The following is a 19508-nucleotide window of genomic DNA, read 5'->3' as shown; positions in this document are numbered from 1 at the left end:
ACTTTGAGGAACTTTTGTCATTCTCAATTGATTATAAAAACAGACTTCATTTATGTGCTGTTTAAGGTGAAAAAAGATTACATTCAGAAGCTCCACAGCTCATTAGTGGTGGTGAGTTAAGACAATCAGAGATATTATCAGACATCCCCAAATGGGCACATTTATAGGCCTACATTTGTGCGCAGGCCAGGTAGACTAGTACAACTTCTATATTTGTAATCAACATTAACCGGAGCGTTTCAAACAAAAGACGCTGAATAAATTGACAAAACTCGAAATGGAAAGAAATAAACAAAAACTTTTTAGCATAAGTTGTGAGTTCTACAAAACACATGTCCACTCCAACAATGAGGAAGTTAAATGACTGTAATAATAATATATTCAATGCATTAACAGAAATGACCGTAACCTAACAAACATTGCAGATTAGAAATGATGGGAATTAATGGTAAATGTAGGTTACTACTGGTGATATACAGTACCAGTCAAAAGTTTGGACACACCTACTCATTCAAGGTTTTTAAAATTATTTTTACTATTTCTACATTGTAGAATAACAACTATGAAATAACATATATGGAATCATGTAGTAACCAAAAAAAGTGTTTAAACAAATCAAAATATATTTATATTTTTGATTCTTCAAAGGAGCCACCCTTTGACTTGATGACAGATTTGCACACTCTTGGTATTCTCTCAACCAGCTTCACCTGGAATGCTTTTCCAAAAGTCTTGAAGGAGTTCTCACATATGCTGAGCAATTGTTGAATGATTTTCCTTCACTCTGCAGTCATCAACTCATCCCAAACCATCTCAATTGGGTTGAGGTTGGATTATTGTGGAGGCCAGGTCATCTGATGCAACACTCCATCACTCTCCTTCTTGGTCAAATAGCCCTTACACAGCCTGGAGGTATGTTTTGGGTAATTGTCCTGTTGAAAAACAAATGACAGTCCCACTAAGTGCAAACCAGATGGGATGGCGTATCACTGCAGAATGCTGGGGTAGCCTCGCTTGTTAAGTGTGCCTTGAATTCTAAATAAATCACAGACAGTGTCACCAGCACCATTACACCTCCTTCTCCATGCTTAATGGTGGGAAAGTCGCATGCGGAGATCATCTGTTCACCTACTCTGCTTCTCACAAAGACATGGCGGTTGGAACCAAACATTTCTAATTTAAAAATAAAAAACATCTCAGATTTCCACCAGTCTAATGTCCATCGCTCTTGTTCCTTGGCCCAAGCAAGTCTCTTCTTCTTATTGGTGTCCTTTGTTTCTTTGCAGCAATTCCACCATGGCCTGATTCACAGTCTCCTCTGAACAGTTGATGTTGAGATGTGTCTGTTACTTGAACTCCTTGAAGCATTTATTTGCGCTGCAATCTGAGGTGCAGTTAACTCTAATGAATTTATCCTCTGCAGCAGAGGTAACTCTGGGTCTTCCTTTTCTGTGGCGGTCCTCATGAGAGCCAGTTTCATCATAGCGCTTGATGGTGTTTGTCACTGCACTCAAAGAAATGTTCAAGGTTCTTGAAATGACGGACTGTCGTTTCTGTTTGCTTTTTTTAGCTGTTCTTGCCATAATATGGACTTGGTCTTTAACCAAATAGGGCCATCTTCTGTATACCATCCCTACCTTGTCACAACACAACTGACTGGCTCAATTAAGAAGGAAAGAAATTCCACAAATGTGCTTTTAACAAGGCCCACCTGTTAATTGAAATACATTCCAGGTGACTACCTCATGAAGCTGGTTGAGAGAATGCCAACAGTGTGCAAAGCTGTAATCAAGGCTACTTTGAAGAATCTCAAATATAAGATATATTTTGATTTGTTTAACACGTTTTTGGTTACTACATGATTCCATATATGTTATTTCATAGTTTTGATGTCTTCACTATTATTCTACAATGTAGAAAATAGTAAAAAATAAATAAAAACCCTGGAATGAGTAGGTGTATCCAAACGTTTGACTGGTACTGTATGTAATGGGGAATTGATAGACACAGCAAACAATGCACACAATGAAGTTAAGAAACAATGAATGTCCATGAAATGGCGGGAGAGAGCGCATTCTGGAGAGAGCTGTGCCTTGTGCATCTGAGACACAATCCCCATATTCTTGGACCGTGGAATCCCCGCGGCCTCCTCAATGGATTAGTCCACTCAGACAGGCGCAAATCAGACAGTTGTCTCGTGTGCCATGAAAAAAAACATCTATATGCAACTGCTCTACTGCTTTTGTCATACAGTATTCCATATAAGGCACCCAGACGTTCTGAATGTTTCACAGTATATACCCTTAATCTTGTAATAAATTAAATCTAATGATGCATAACTTGACATTTCTGCCATCCATTGTGACATTCTGGGAAGATAACCAACCTTCCAATTAATGGCAATGCTTTTCTTAGCCACCATAAATGCTAGGTTACACAGTTTCTTCTGATAACAGACTCCAGTATCAACATTTCCAAGCAAACAAAAACAGGGAGAAGCCTGAATTCAGCCAGCCTTGACAAGATCATAACATATGCAAATATGTCTCCTTTTGTGTTTTACACCTCCGGCAGAGGATTTTCATTTCTGAGTGCATGATATTCATTTTCACTGGTATGTTCTATGGATGGTCTTAACTTGCAATAATTTATGTGTGAGATTATATGAACATAACTGCACATTCAAACATATCTGTATGCTTTCATCTTCATCAATAGTGTTACCCAGGTCTTCTTCACATTTTTGTCTGTCATGTTTTGTGTCATCGGGAAAAGCCTCTATAAACCCTTGAAAACGTTGGGAATTCAACTTTAGAGGTTTGTCAGCCTTTCTTAAAATAGTTCAAATCTTTGAAGCTTCTGGCTTGTCCATTGTTTGCTGCAAAGAGAATGCAGTGTTGTATCTGCAAAGTTCACCTCAGAGCCGTCACAGACTGGTCTTCGCTGGATGTATGACCCTGCTGAAACCCCTGTCACCATCTGATCCTGCTCAAATGAGGCATGACAAAGAATGACCTTTGTGTAGATATATACATTATATGATCCAATAATAGAATCAATGGTTCAATAATTGAAATGACCATTATTCCCAGATCCCAGACTGTAACCTAGCTATCAACACAAGATGGAACTTTGTATCCATTCACTGATTACCATTCAAAGTTAATTTACTTCTGTTGAAACCGGACAAAAAGGATACAAAACATTTCCATACACACACCAGCTGTTAGATGCTGCTACCTGACAGATAGCTAGAGGCTAGAGCTAAACAGGCTGTGGTAGCTACTAGCTAGCTCTAGTTCATTCTCTTCAGACAGAACTTCAGTCGAGGGGGGATGAGACATTAGCTAACGTTCCATGTCAGTTACACTACTAGCTCAGCACTGAGAATATTTTGTTTTTCTTCTGTTAAGTCAAACAGCTGTTACCTTGTAAGCTACATCAGTCAAATAAAGAGTAGCCCCCGTCCCCAGTGAAAGTTACACCCCTGTTCCAAACAACACATAAAGGATTGACCTCACAGCCCTAAAATACACTTTCAAATCTAAGGCTCAATTCAAATCAGTCCAGCCTGCCTTTGCCATATTTATCCTGTACAGTGGATTATAATCAATTAACATTTTTGTAGGGGTTGATAAATCAAGTCTGAAATTTAAAAAAATTACAAGCTTGGCACATCTGTATTTGGGGAGTTTCTCTCATTCCTCTCTGCTGATTCTCTCAAGCTCTGTCAGGCTGGATGGGGAGTGTTGCTGCACAGCTATTTTCAGGTCTCTCCAGAGATGTTTCATCCGGTTCAAGTCCAGGCTGTTTTTTAAAAGTTTTTTTTTAATCTATCCGTTATTTTACCAGGTAAGTTGACTGAGAACACGTTCTCATTTACAGCAACGACCTGGGGAATAGTTACAGGGAGAGGAGGGGGATGAATGAGCCAATCGTAAACTGGGGATTATTAGGTGACCGTGATGGTTTGAGGGCCAGATTTGGGAATTTAGCCAGGACACCGGGGTTAACACCCCTACTCTTACGATAAGTGCCATGGGATCTTTTGCAGGAACACTCAAGGACATTCAGAGACTTGTCCCGAAGTCACTGCTGCATTGTCTTGGCTGTGTGCTTAGAGTCATTGTCCTGTTGGAAGGTGAACCTTTGCCCCATTCTGAGGTCCAGAGCGCTCTGGATCAGGTTTCCTTTAAGGATCTCTCAGTACTTTGCTCCGTTCATCTTTGCCTCGATCCTGACTAGTCTCCCAGTCCCTGCCGCTGAAAAGCATCCCCAGAGCATGATGCTGCCACCACCATGCTTCCCCATAGGGATGGTGCCAGATTTCCTCCAGATGTGACCGTTGGCATTCAGGACAAAGAGTTCAATCTTGGTTTCATCAGAATAGAGAATCTTGTTTCTCATGGTCTGAGAGTCTTTAGACGCCTTTCGGCAAACTCCAAGCAGGCTGTCATATGCCTTTTACTGAGGAGTGGCTTCCATCTCTACCATAAAGGCCTGATTTGTGGAGTGCTGCACAGATGGTTGTCCTTCTGGAAGGTTCTCCCATCTCCATAGAGGAACTCTAGAGCTCTGTCAGAGTGACCATCGGGTTCTTGGTCACCTCCCTGACCAAGGCCCTTCTCCACCGATTGCTCAGTTTGGCCAGGCGGCCAGCTCTAGGAAGAGTCTTGGTGGTTCCAAACTTCTTCCATTTAAGAATGATGGAGGCCACTGTGTTCTTGTGGATCTTCAATGCTGCAGAAATGTTTTGATACTCTTCCCCAGATCTGTGCCTCGACACCATCCTGTCTTGGAGCTCTACGACTTCATGGCTTAGGTTTTTGCTCTGACATACACTGTCAACTGTCAGACCTTATATAGACAGGTGTGTGCCTTTTCAAATCATGTCCAATCAATTGAATTTCCCGCAGGTTGTAGAAACATCTCAAGGACACAAGTTGTAGAAACATCTCAAGGATGATCAATGGAAACAGGATGCACCTTAGCTCAATTTTGAGTCTAATAGCAAAGGTTCTGAATACTTACTGTACCTAAATAAGGTATATCTGTTTTTTATTTCTCCATAAATTTGCAAAAATGTCAAATAACCTTATTTCACTTTGTTATTATGGGGTATTGTGTGTAGATTACTGAGGATTTTTATTGATTTAATCCATTTTAGAATAAGGCTGTAACCTAACAAAATGTGGAAATAATCAAGGGATCTGAATACTTTCCGAATGCACTGTATTTCTATTGAGGGTGAGATTGAATTTTCCCCTTTGCCTAATATATCATGAGCTTTTTCCATCAATTTACAAGAGTCAGCATTGCAATTAAATGTGTGTAATTACATCTGTAAATCCACAGTGGGCATACAAACCGCCTGCCTGTTTTCACAAGAGGGTGTTCCAGTATGACTAATGAAATCAATATTCCATGTAATCAGCCAAGGGACAGAGATACACACAACTGACCAAATCAGTCATTCGGTCAATAAGTCAGGCAGTCATTCACAAAGTCAGTCTGTCAGTCACCAAGTCAGTCATTCAGTCAATAAGTCAGGCAGTCACTCAGTCAGTCAGTCACTAAGCCAGTCAGCCAGTCACTAAGCCAGTCAGCTAGTCAGTTGTCAGTCAGTGCGAGGCTGCTAGGGTATTCCACCAGTGACCTGGTTATGTGTAATTAGTCATTCCAGAACAGACAGAGAGAGAGAGAGAGGGAACCATAAAGCATTTGGCCCCTCCACTCCAGCAGAGCACATTTCAGTGCTGTGCCGACCGACGTGAACATCGGCCACAAATCCTCTTTATTCCCCCATAAATTCACCTGGTCCTGTCAGGACCGAGGTGTGGGCATGTCACAGCTCCCCAGCCACATCCTGTCAGGACCGAGGTGTGGGCATGTCACAGCTCCCCAGCCACATCCTGTCAGGACCGAGGTGTGGGCATGTAACAGTTCCTCAGCCACATCCTGTCAGGACCGAGGTTTGGGCATGTCACAGCTCCCAAGACACATCCTGTCAGGACCGAGGTGTGGGCATGTAACAGTTCCTCAGCCACATCCTGTCAGGACCGAGATGTGGGCATGTCACAGCTCCCCAGCCACATCCTGTCAGGACCGAGGTGTGGGCATGTAACAGTTCCTCAGCCACATCCTGTCAGGACTGAGGTGTGGGCATGTCACAGCTCCCCAGCCATATCTTGTCAGGACCGAGGTGTGGGCATGTAACAGTTCCTCAGCCACATCCTGTCAGGACTCAGGACCGAGGTGTGGGCATGTCACAGCATCCTGTCAGTATCCTGTCAGGACCGAGGTGTGGGCATGTAACAGTTCCTCAGCGACATCCTGTCAGGACCGAGGTGTGGGCATGTCACAGCTCCCCAGCCACATCCTGTCAGGACCGAGGTGTGGGCATGTAACAGTTCCTCAGCCACATCCTGTCAGGACCGAGGTGTGGGCATATCACAGCTCCCCAGCCACATCCTGTCAGGACCGAGGTGTGGGCATGTAACAGTTCCTCAGCCACATCCTGTCAGGACCGAGGTGTGGGCATGTCAGTTCCCCAGCCACATCCTTCCCCAGCCACATCCTGTCAGGACCGAGGTGTGGGCATGTGGGCAACAGTTCCTCAGCCACATCCTGTCAGGACCGAGGTGTGGGCATATCACAGCTCCCCAGCCACATCCTGTCAGGACCGAGGTGTGGGCATGTAACAGTTCCTCAGCCACATCCTGTCAGGACCGAGGTGTGGGCATGTCACAGTTCCCCAGCCACATCCTGTCAGGACCGAGGTGTGGGCATGTACAGCTCCCCAGCCACATCCTGTCAGGACCGAGGTGTGGGCATGTAACAGTTCCTCAGCCACATCCTGTCAGGACCGAGGTGTGGGCTTGTCACAGCTCCCCAGCCATATCCTGTCAGGACCGAGGTGTGGGCATGTAACAGTTCCTCAGCCACATCCTGTCAGGACTGAGGTGTGGGCATGTCACAGCTCCCCAGCCACATCCTATCAGGACCGAGGTGTGGGCATGTAACAGTTCCTCAGCCACATCCTGTCAGGACCGAGGTGTGGGCATGTCACAGCTCCCCAGCCATATCCTGTCAGGACCGAGGTGTGGGCATGTAACAGTTCCTCAGCCACATCCTGTCAGGACCGAGGTGTGGGCATGTCACAGCTCCCCAGCCACATCCTGTCAGGACCGAGGTGTGGGCATGTCACAGCTCCCCAGCCACATCCTGTCAGGACCGAGGTGTGGGCATGTAACAGTTCCTCAGCCACATCCTGTCAGGACCGAGGTGTGGGCATGTAACAGTTCCTCAGCCACATCCTGTCAGGACCGAGGTGTGGGCATGTCACAGTTCCCCAGCCACATCCTGTCAGGACCGAGGTGTGGGCATGTACAGCTCCCCAGCCACATCCTGTCAGGACCGAGGTGTGGGCATGTAACAGTTCCTCAGCCACATCCTGTCAGGACCGAGGTGTGGGCTTGTCACAGCTCCCCAGCCATATCCTGTCAGGACCGAGGTGTGGGCATGTAACAGTTCCTCAGCCACATCCTGTCAGGACTGAGGTGTGGGCATGTCACAGCTCCCCAGCCACATCCTATCAGGACCGAGGTGTGGGCATGTAACAGTTCCTCAGCCACATCCTGTCAGGACCGAGGTGTGGGCATGTCACAGCTCCCCAGCCATATCCTGTCAGGACCGAGGTGTGGGCATGTAACAGTTCCTCAGCCACATCCTGTCAGGACCGAGGTGTGGGCATGTCACAGCTCCCCAGCCACATCCTGTCAGGACCGAGGTGTGGGCATGTCACAGCTCCCCAGCCACATCCTGTCAGGACCGAGGTGTGGGCATGTAACAGTTCCTCAGCCACATCCTGTCAGGACCGAGGTGTGGGCATGTCACAGCTCCCCAGCCACATCCTGTCAGGACCGAGGTGTGGGCATGTAACAGTTCCTCAGCCACATCCTGTCAGGACTGAGGTGTGGGCATGTCACAGCTCCCCAGCCATATCCTGTCAGGACCGAGGTGTGGGCATGTAACAGTTCCTCAGCCACATCCTGTCAGGACCGAGGTGTGGGCATGTCACAGCTCCCCAGCCATATCCTGTCAGGACCGAGGTGTGGGCATGTAACAGTTCCTCAGCCACATCCTGTCAGGACCGAGGTGTGGGCATGTAACAGTTCCTCAGCCACATCCTGTCAGGACCGAGGTGTGGGCATGTCACAGCTCCCCAGCCATATCCTGTCAGTACCGAGGTGTGGGCATGTAACAGTTCCTCAGCCACATCCTGTCAGGACCGAGATGTGGGCATGTCACAGCTCCCCAGCCACATCCTGTCAGGACCGAGGTGTGGGCATGTAACAGTTCCTCAGCCACATCCTGTCAGGACCGAGGTGTGGGCATGTCACAGCTCCTCAGCCAATAGCAGGACTATGTGGGAGGGAAAGGCCGAATGTTAGAGCAAATCCATATTTAGTTTACAAAATTCAATTTAGTTTACGTGCAAGGCCATAAAGGGCCGCTAATGTGGTTCTGAACTAAATGGCAGAACCATTGAATGACTCCAGACAGGGCAACCGTGTGGGATGGTTCCGTTACAGATATGTCATTCATCTAGCTATTGGGCATTAGAGATGAATTATAGATTTTACAGTCCCCCAGTTGATATTTTGTGATACCTTTTAGGTACGTTCAATGCTTTAGACGGGCCCACTTCTTTGTGTGAAAATAAACCAGCTCCATTTCCCCCTCTGTGTGCTGTGGCAGGCTGGTTGTGCTCCCAGACGTTTGTCTGGTTCAGGTGTCAAATGGAAGGTGGTGGGGGGTGAGGTGGGGGTGAGGCGGGGCAGGGCGATGGAGGGAGGGGACATGACAAGGCTCCTCGGCTCAGTCCATTTAGCGTGTTGATGTTCATTAGCATGGAGCATGGGCCCTTCCCTCTCCTGAGGGAGCATGCTGTGCTGTGCTGTGCTACCAGATGTCCCTGATACTGGAAACAAACAGCTATGCTCTGCTCAGCTCAGCTCATCCTGCCTGAGATACAACTAGCAGCAGCCAATAACACTCTAGTCTGTGTCTACAGTATGTGAGCTCTGCCTCTGCTTGGTGGAGGTAAGTCCATTTTGAAGAGGAAATGCCACTCTCTATTCAAGTTAAGGATGTGTCAGACATTTTAGGCTTTTATCATTCGCATTCAGAAAGAAAGTCCTTTCTCCTAATCATAAACTTTATTCAAAACCATCCAATTTCAGTTCATGATTGGAGGGGACTGATGGGAAATGGAGTCTCTCCTTCAGGCAGTAAAGTAACACCCTTCTCTCACCTCTCCTCTTCACTCCTCCATCAGTCTCAACTGACACAGATCCCCACACTTAATCTGTAGACCTCAAGTGCCGAAAATTCGGAAAGTTTGGAGATTTAATGCCTTGCCGTTTTCTTTTGTAGCTAGCAGATGTATAAATCTCACTAAACAGTAAACAGTGGACTAAACAGTGGACAACGACCCACTGTGGGTTCCTGGGAGGGAAATGTATTTCTGCGAGAGGGGACAGCACACCGGGCCAGATTTATTACGTGCTTGTGTCTACTCTCTATGATTGAGGTCTATAACTTCCTGATATTACCGCTTAAATCAGAGTATATTTTACAGTTCCCTGGAATGTTTCTGTTTAAATTGTGGGGTATGTCAAGTATATCATTTTTATGTAACAGTCTCGGAACATTTTACACAACCACTTTTTGGAGAGGAGAAGCTCTAGTCTCCCAGAATAAGGAGGTATTTGGAATTATGATACAGTGTCATGGAGTTCGCCAGATTTCATTCTATTTTAAAGCGGAGAGAACAAATGCATTGACATGGTACATATCCTGTTGTGAATGTCCATTGCCAAACACAGACAATGACACTTATAAATGACATAGACAAAGATAGGCAAAGATTTAGGCCTCATTCACGGCAGTGCAGTATCAGTTTGAATGGCCATGGGGTCTGAAGTGGTCATGATGTCACACATACATATATACATTAGACTTGCATTTGATAGTTTGAATCATATCATTCAGAAGTGCAATTCAACTGTATGCAGAAAAAGTAATGAAACTGCAATGAAGTGGGCTATTCTGTTCTATTCTACAGCCAATACAGCCACAGTAGGAAGGGAAGAGAAGGTGTGACTGAGTGGGAGGAGGTTAATCATACATTTGAATGTTGATTTGAACTGAAAACACTCCACTGCTTCACGTTGTACAATGCATTGCTGTCCTTCATTGTTGAACAAGACACCTTCAACAGAATAGCTCTAATGGAATTGTATTGAATACGACAGTAGTCACTCTGTATTGAGTCACAGACACCTCCCTGAGTGGGTCACTCTTTGACCATGGACATCTATAGTAGGTTCTATGTAGAAGTTGACAAATGTAGTCTTGCTTCATCCCTATATTTCTGGCTGCAAATGTTACCCGATTTCTAAAAGTGTTTGTGACTTTGAGTACACTGTACATTACTATGCTACTGCCCATCTCCAGCTCAGTGATTTAATCAGAAGGCAGTTACTGCTCTGATAGCTCTGATTGGCTCAAAGAAGGGGTCTGGGGATCATTGTTTTAAGAAGCTGTGATTGGCTTGTTTCCAGACTCCAGAGCTGGCGAGGGGGCGCCACAGAAGATAGACCACGCTGTCATCGGAGGCGTGGTTGCCGTGGTGATGTTCGCTATCCTCTGTGCACTCATCGTCCTGGGGCGCTACTTCGCCAGACACAAAGGTATAACGGCTCACCTGGGTTCCCTGGCTGTTACAATGCTTCCACTGGCTTGAGATGAACTGGTGTACACTATCATTGATCATTCATAGACCTAGAAGTGGACTAGCTGTAGAGATTCATTATCATCCATTTGAGTCCAACAGGGGTGTTCATGAATTTGTTTATTCGTTGCAGGCACCTACTTCACACATGAAGCCAAAGGGGCAGACGACGCAGCAGATGCAGACACGGCCATCATTAATGCAGAGGGGGGACACAACAACACGGAAGAGAAGAAGGAGTACTACATCTAATGATGAGAGGCCAGGGGGGTGTTATGGTGGGGGGGTCCTGTAGGAGCACTATATCTAACTCTGAATGGGCCGGAGGGGTGGGGGAGAGGTGGAGGACGAAAGGTGCAGCTGAGGAGGAAAGAGAGGTGGGGAAAGGAGAAGAGAAAAGGAGAGGAGTGATGAGAATTGAAGAGGAGAGGAAGATTGGAGTGGATGAGTAGTGGGAGGCTTCATTGCTTCGTCGTGGATTCTCCCATCCAACCTCTCCTGGACTGCTGGGTCCCATTCTGTACAGTTCAATTATTTTACAGACAATTTTGTGCCTTGTTCTATTTCTTTCGTAATTGTTGTCGTCCCCCCCCCGTCCCCATCCCCCCACCGTCGTCCCCCCCACCCCACCCCAAACCTGTTGACTCCACCAGTTCCTTTTTGCTGCAGTTATCTTTTAGAGGAGATGACACAGCACTTCTTCTCTTGTTGTCCTGCTGATCCATCTTAGCTTGTGTACCAGGCTTTTAGAAGCACCCTCTCTCTCGCTCTCTGTGTCTCTCTCTCTCTATGCTGTGTACTGTAGAAGCAGCCAACAATACATTTGAGTCATTTCCAGCTGAAACCTATTGTAAACAACTCTTATCAATATCAAACTATACCGTCCCTCTTAACTCAATCATAAATATGACCTCTCCTGCTGTATCAGACATCCTGAAACATCACTTTTATTTTTATTCTGTGGTTAAAAGACTGAAGTTGCTGCCATGGTCATAAGACTTGTTGAGTTGTGTTGTCTTAACTGTTACGATAAGAGGTTCAAACCTCTTAATGAGGTCACTAGGTGTGGGGTTAAGGTCACAATATGGTTTACTCTGGGTCATCATACTCATACCCTTAATGATCAGTAAATGACCAATGTAATAGTAATGCTTGTACATGTGTGTAAATACAGTGCATATATTACCCAGTATTTTCAACACAGGTTCAATTCTAGTTGAAAGAATACTCTTCTACAGATAAAACAAGTTCAATTGTGTTATTATATACTGAATTTAATATATTGAATGTATATTTAGAAACCTTACAAGGACCTTCAAACCCTATTTTATTGCTGTCAAGGCCAGGGATCATCATCTAGATTCAGCCCCGGGTCAATTTCTTCTTGAGCGGATAGTTGGCGAGGGGGAACATCATTTAAAAAAATACTTTTAGACTGAAAATTAATAATAATAATAATATTTCACTAAAACATAATAATTTCAAACTTTGTTTACATATGGGGACAGTGCTCTGCATAGGGAACGTCTTTTGGATGGGACGTTAAAATGGGTCTCCTGCCTCTGTGGTCATTCAAAATCCCATGGCATTTATTGTAAGAGTAGGGGTGTTCACCTCAGTGTCATGGTTAAATTCCCAACCCGGCCACATTCCATCATGACCACCTAATCATCCCCCGCATTGCTAATTGGGATCCAATTTTCTAAATTAAAATCACTTGAAGCTGATTTCCCGGAATTTTTATAGTCAGTCTTATGTCCAAAATACCCCCCCCACCTCCCCCAAAATATATATATTTTAATTATTTTAAATTTTATGCTCAGAAAACTTGGGGGGCCAAATAAAACCACCCGCGGGCCAAATTCAGGCCGCAGGCTGCCAGCTGGGAAACCAACCCTACCTTTAACTAGTCTGTTGGCTCAGGTTGCTATTGAGAGGAATATACTGTATCTCAGTATGAAAAGGGAAGAAAATATGTTACTTATACTTTAGATTGAAGATGTTTTAATTGTAATGATGTCTAATTAAAAACTCTTCTGTCTCTATTTTTCAAACATTAGCTAGTACACAATTCTGTATGTATTATTTTGACTGCCATTGTATATTTTATGGATATTAGGATACACTTTTATATAATTGTTGCATTACTTCATGTTTGTTTGGTTTTCAAATTAGAAATGTAACAGAACACTAATGGTTATTGCTCAATGAGCATTCCTAATGGTGTCTGTGAGTCATAAGTTATTCAAGATCCCCTAGAAGTTTTGAATGGGGAATGAGTAGCATGGTTTCCATTTCTGCCATGTTTCCGCTTTTAAAGTAAAAGTACAGATTGCTGTGGAATCCCTGTAATGCATACTGAAGTTCCTGCTTTTATCTTTCCACGGTACATTAGTGGATTTATTGGATATATATCAGTGTGACTGGCAAAACAACTCCAAATACATTCATAAAAAAGGACAGCCACTGCCTTACTTTGCTTTTAAATATGTCATAATGGTGATGGAAAAAAAAGAGTGAAGGACTAAATTCAGTGCCTTCCTTTTTTTAAAGGGTATACAGTACGATGTCAACAGTGTCATACTATATCTTAGTATATGAATCTCGTGCTACCTTACACCAGTAGTGGTAATCTCACTCTCTATTCACATGTAACTCATAAATCAGACAGTACTAAGAAGTGGAATAACAAGCTGGAGTTATTTTCAGATTGGATAAATAATTGGAATCGTAACTGAATGATATGGCAGCTTCTATTGAAAAACATCTCCCCATAACAAACAAGCTGAGTAGTGTTAATGATTTTATTTACAGGTGATCTATTTCTGTCCGTTGAGAATTTATAAGGTAGCCGAAATAGTTTATTTAATTTATTTACGAAGTACATTTTGGTTGTATTTGTATGGTTATTGTGTTAGGTATGTACTGTAATTGTGGTCAAGGCTCACCACACTTTTAGGAAAGGTAAAACAAGCGAAACAGTCCTGGAAATCTGATCTTTATTTAATTGAATTGCTTGAGTGTGATGCAGAACATAACCGATACCAGTATAATACATAGAAATGTGCAAATCAATATTAATCTCAAAGCGTATCGATTAGTTCTGAACTTGCTTTTGTTTTGTTAATCATCAATGTTTATTCTGGATACAATTGAAGTGAATGCTGTAGAGATTCATATGAAGTGTTGTTTTTGTTTTCAGTATACACTCAGTGGCCAGTTTATTGGGTACGCCACCCGTTCACGAAAATGGTTTTGCTCCTACATATAGTGAGTCACGTGGCCGTGGCTTGCTATATAAAGCAGGCAGACAGGCATCGAGACATTCAGTTACTGTTCGATTGGACGTTAGAAGGAGAAAAACGACTGACCTAAGCCACTTTGAGCATGGTATGTATTTCAGAAACGGCCGGCCTCCTGGGCGTTTCACGCACAACAGTGTCTAGGATTTACAGAGAATGGTGAGACAAACAAAAAACATTCAGTCAGCGGCAGTCCTGTCGACAAAAACAGCTTTTTGATGAGAGGTCGAAGGAGAATGGCATGAATCATGCAAGCTAACAGGGGGGATACAAACAGGCAAATAACGGAGCAGTACAACAGTGGTAGGCCGTCTTTGTAAATAAGAATTTGTTCTTAATTGACTTGCCTAGTTAAATAAAGTTTTTTTTAAAGTGGTTTGCAGAACGGCATCTCAGAACGCACAACTTGTCGGTCCTTGTCACGGATGGGCTATTGCAGCAGACGACCACACCGGGTTCCACTCCTGTCAGCTAAAAACAAGAGGAAGTGGCTCCAGTGGGCACTCGATCAACAACACTAGACAATTGAGGAGTAGAAAAATATTGCATATCCAGGTTCCTAATAGCAAAGTCAGTATTTGGTGTAAGCAGCATGAGTCCACGGCCCCAACCTGCCTGGTGTCAACGGTACAGCTGGTGGCGGGGGTGTAATGGTGTGGAGAATGTTTTCCTGTCACACGTTCAGTCCGTTACACGTTCAGTCCCTTGATACCAATTGAACAACGTTTCCATGCCCCGAAGAATTCAGGCTGATATGAATGCAAAGGGGGGTCCGACCCAGTACTAGATGACTGTACCTAATAAACTGGCCACTGAGTGTATTTGACATGTAGTTCATGTGTTTCCACTTTCTCAGGTTCATGTTGAATCTTGTGTTTTGCATCTCAGGTGAAATGCAAAGCGAATGCCCCCCAAGAATACTACACATTTCAGAAAGTTATCAAATCACAAGATATATCTTTTTTTCTCAGTTGTATATGTTGTGTTCTTAATATATGGTGCACTGTTAAATGTTACGTATTATTTTGTATAGACCTAGTTCACAATGAAAGAACTAGAGTTGTTAATCAGACAATATCACTTGTACAGTCGGTGTCCACTAAAATACAGGGGTTGTTATTTATAAAACCTTATATCCACAGTAAAATGTATCGTCTGTTTTTTCCCCAGACATAAAGAACAAGTAATCACCAAACAAAATGGAGACTAAGGGCTCTATTCAATCTGTATTGTGCAATATTATTGTAAAGGTCATTTCCGATTGCGTTGACATATACATCGTTTACAGTGAATGCAGTCTCCGCTAACGCAGGAACGTTCCCTTTCAATTTCAATCATGCTGTAACACTGAACTTCTGCAATACGGATTGAATAGAGCCTTAGCTAGCATTAGATACTCTCTAATGGTGTATTAACATCCTGAGTAGGATGCGTGTCAGTCACAGTTTCAGATGTTTTCAAACAACAGGTGGTATATTTGCAGTGGTTAAGTTTTCTGATTAACCCCCAACATTTCTTTGATGTTTGGATGGAGAACATGTTTGATGCCTAGAACGTTTGGTTGTTCATTGCCCCAGTTAGTTGTTTTGAGGTCAAATCTTTAGTCTCTCTGTACCTGGGCAACATTTCTGTGTAGTAAAGAAAGGTTTCCTCATGTTCCCATACATATTTTGTATTGGTTCATAAAACATTTTTACAAAAAAAATCTGAAGAGTACTTGTCTTAATAAAAATATATCAATGTTAAATGGGCTGTATCGTCTTTTACCTGATATTTCTGTTGTCAAGAACTTTTAACACGGTTCAACCCATAAAGGTGGCTACCATCCTTTCCCTACTCTGTGCTGTGACAGTAGCCATTTCCTTGGCCCTGCACTGTTACTCCTGGTGTGAATATAGTTTTTGTATTTGTACTTCAACTTTGCTTCAAAATCCTCTATTCAACTCAGCTTCTAGATCCAGAGCTTTTGATATTTCTTAAATATTGTACGCCCCTTGGTCTCTCAATTGAAGCTGAGCAGTGTATTTAATCTAAATTAGCTGTGATGTGGTGAGTGATGTACTGTAGTTGTTAGTGATCCTGATTAAATTAGTATTTTTTTCATAGCTCAACTCCACACATGTTAAGATATCAGACACAGCCTTTGGATGTTGACATTGATTTGAGAAATTGATAGGCATGTTCAAAAACAGGACCGAATTTATTAGCATGTAGCATTCTGTCTTCATAATCCTGTCACAGCAGCCTTTTCCCATTATTTGAAGTGATCCCAGCTAAAGGTCAGCAGCATTATTCAAGCTTTAATGGAAATGTTTTAACCTCAGAAACCAGACATTTCTCTCCATTAGCCACAGGATCATGAAAATGTAACACCCCGTCTTGTGTTAAATGTCTGATCATTTAATATGTTATAAATGTGTTTTATCATCTCTACACTACTCTACTCTACATCTCTATGTTCTCTACACTACACTCTACATTTCTATGTTCTCTACACTACTCTACTCTACATCTCTATGTTCTCTACACTATACATCTCTCTACATCTCTATCTCTAAGTTTCTCTACACTACATCTCTATGTTCTAAATCTCTATGTTCTCTACACTATCCTCTACATCTCTGTTCTCTACACTACACTACATCTCTATGTTCTCTACACTACACTCTACATCTCTATGTTCTCTACACTACACTCTACATCTCTATGTTCTCTACACTATACTCTACATCTCTAAGTTCTCTAAACTATCCTCTACATCTCTATGTTCTCTACACTACTCTACTCTACATCTCTATGTTCTCTACACTACACTCTACATCTCTATGTTCTTTACACTATCCTCTACATCTATAAGTTATGTACACTACACTCTACATTTCTATGTTCTCTACACTACACTCTACATCTCTAAGTTCTCTACACTATCCTCTACATCTCTATGTTCTCTACACTACTCTACTCTACATCTCTATGTTCTCTACACTACACTCTACATCTCTATGTTCTCTACACTACAATCTACATCTATAAGTTATGTACACTACACTCTACATTTCTATGTTCTCTACACTACACTCTACATCTCTAAGTTCTCTACACTATCCTCTACATCTCTATGTTCTCTACACTACTCTACTCTACATCTCTATGTTCTCTACACTACACTCTACATCTCTATGTTCTCTACACTATCCTCTACATCTCTATGTTCTCTACATCTCTAAGTTCTCTACACTATCCTCTACATCTCTAAGTTCTCTACACTATCCTCTACATCTCTATGTTCTCTACACTCTACATCTCTATGTTCTCTACACTACACTCTACATCTCTATGTTCTCTACACTATACTCTACATCTCTATGTTCTCTACACTACACTCTACATCTCTAAGTTCTCCACACTACACTCTACATCTCTAAGTTCTCTACACTATCCTCTACATCTCTATGTTCTCTACACTACACTCTACATCTCTAAGTTCTCTACACTATCCTCTACATCTCTATGTTCTCTACACTACACTCTACATCTCTATGTTCTCTACACTATCCTCTACATCTCTAAGTTCTCTACACTACATCTCTATGTTCTCTACACTACACTCTACATCTCTATGTTCTCTACACTACACTCTACATCTCTAAGTTCTCTACACTATCCTCTACATCTCTATGTTCTCTACACTATACTCTACATCTCTATGTTCTCTACACTATCCTCTACATCTCTATGTTCTCTACACTACACTCTACATCTCTAAGTTCTCTACACTATCCTCTACATCTCTATGTTCTCTACACTACACTCTACATCTCTATGTTCTCTACACTACACTCTACATCTCTATGTTCTCTACACTACACTCTACATCTCTATGTTCTCTACACTATACTCTACATCTCTAAGTTCTCTACACTACACTCTACATCTCTAAGTTCTCCACACTACACTCTACATCTCTAAGTTCTCTACACTATCCTCTACATCTCTATGTTCTCTACACTACACTCTACATCTCTATGTTCTCTACACTATCCTCTACATCTCTAAGTTCTCTACACTACATCTCTATGTTCTCTACACTACACTCTACATCTCTATGTTCTCTACACTACACTCTACATCTCTAAGTTCTCTACACTATCCTCTACATCTCTATGTTCTCTACACTATACTCTACATCTCTAAGTTCTCTACACTACACTCTACATCTCTAAGTTCTCTACACTATACTCTACATCTCTAAGTTCTCTACACTATCCTCTACATCTCTATGTTCTCTACACTACACATCTCTATGTTCTCTACACTACACTCTACATCTCTATGTTCTCTACACTACACTCTACATCTCTATGTTCTCTACACTATACTCTACATCTCTAAGTTCTCTACACTACACTCTACATCTCTAAGTTCTCCACACTACACTCTACATCTCTAAGTTCTCTACACTATCCTCTACATCTCTATGTTCTCTACACTACACTCTACATCTCTAAGTTCTCTACACTATCCTCTACATCTCTATGTTCTCTACACTACACTCTACATCTCTATGTTCTCTACACTATCCTCTACATCTCTAAGTTCTCTACACTACATCTCTATGTTCTCTACACTACACTCTACATCTCTATGTTCTCTACACTACACTCTACATCTCTAAGTTCTCTACACTTCTCTACACTATGTTCTCTACACATCTCTACATAAGTTCTCTACACTACACTCTACATCTCTAAGTTCTCTACACTATACTCTACATCTCTAAGTTCTCTACACTATCCTCTACATCTCTATGTTCTCTACACTACACATCTCTAATCTACACTATACATCTCTAAGTTCTCTAAGTTATCTACACTACACTCTACATCTCTAAGTTGTTCTCTAAGTTCTCTACACTACACTCTACATCTCTAAGTTCTCTACACTATACTCTACATCTCTAAGTGCTCTACACTCTACATCTCTAAGTTCTCTACACTACAATCTACATCTCTGAGTTCTCTACACTACACTCTACATCTCTAGGTTCTCTACACTACACTCTACATCTCTAAGTTCTCCACACTACACTCTACATCTCTAAGTTCTCTACACTATCCTCTACATCTCTATGTTCTCTACACTACACTCTACATCTCTATGTTCTCTACACTATCCTCTACATCTCTATGTTTCTACACTACACTACATCTCTATGTTCTCTACACTATCCTCTACATCTCTAAGTTCTCTACACTACATCTCTATGTTCTCTACACTACACTCTACATCTCTAAGTTCTCTCTACACTATCGTCTACATCTCTATGTTCTCTACACTATATTCTACATCTCTAAGTTCTCTACACTACACTCTACATCTCTAAGTTCTCTACACTATACTCTACATCT

General features: G+C 42.6%; 1 protein-coding gene across 2 annotated transcripts in view; it reads left to right on the top strand.

Moving 5' to 3' along the window:
• The window catches only part of LOC115136716 (cell adhesion molecule 1-like), a 206329-nt gene extending 191989 nt beyond the window's left edge, over positions 1-14340 (top strand). For both annotated transcript variants that reach the window (XM_029672426.2, XM_029672425.2), the window contains 2 exons: positions 10629-10757; positions 10932-14340. In XM_029672426.2, coding sequence (XP_029528286.1) covers positions 10629-10757; positions 10932-11050 — 248 coding nt within the window. In that variant the 3' untranslated portion in view covers positions 11051-14340. The remainder of the gene's footprint in view (positions 1-10628; positions 10758-10931) is intronic.
• The last annotated feature ends 5168 nt before the right edge of the window (positions 14341-19508 follow it).

Source organism: Oncorhynchus nerka, linkage group LG11, assembly GCF_034236695.1.
Source record: "Oncorhynchus nerka isolate Pitt River linkage group LG11, Oner_Uvic_2.0, whole genome shotgun sequence".
NCBI classification, from domain to species: Eukaryota; Metazoa; Chordata; class Actinopteri; order Salmoniformes; family Salmonidae; genus Oncorhynchus; species Oncorhynchus nerka.
Note: the sequence above shows the minus strand (reverse complement) of the source record. Positions and strands in the feature narration are given on the sequence as shown.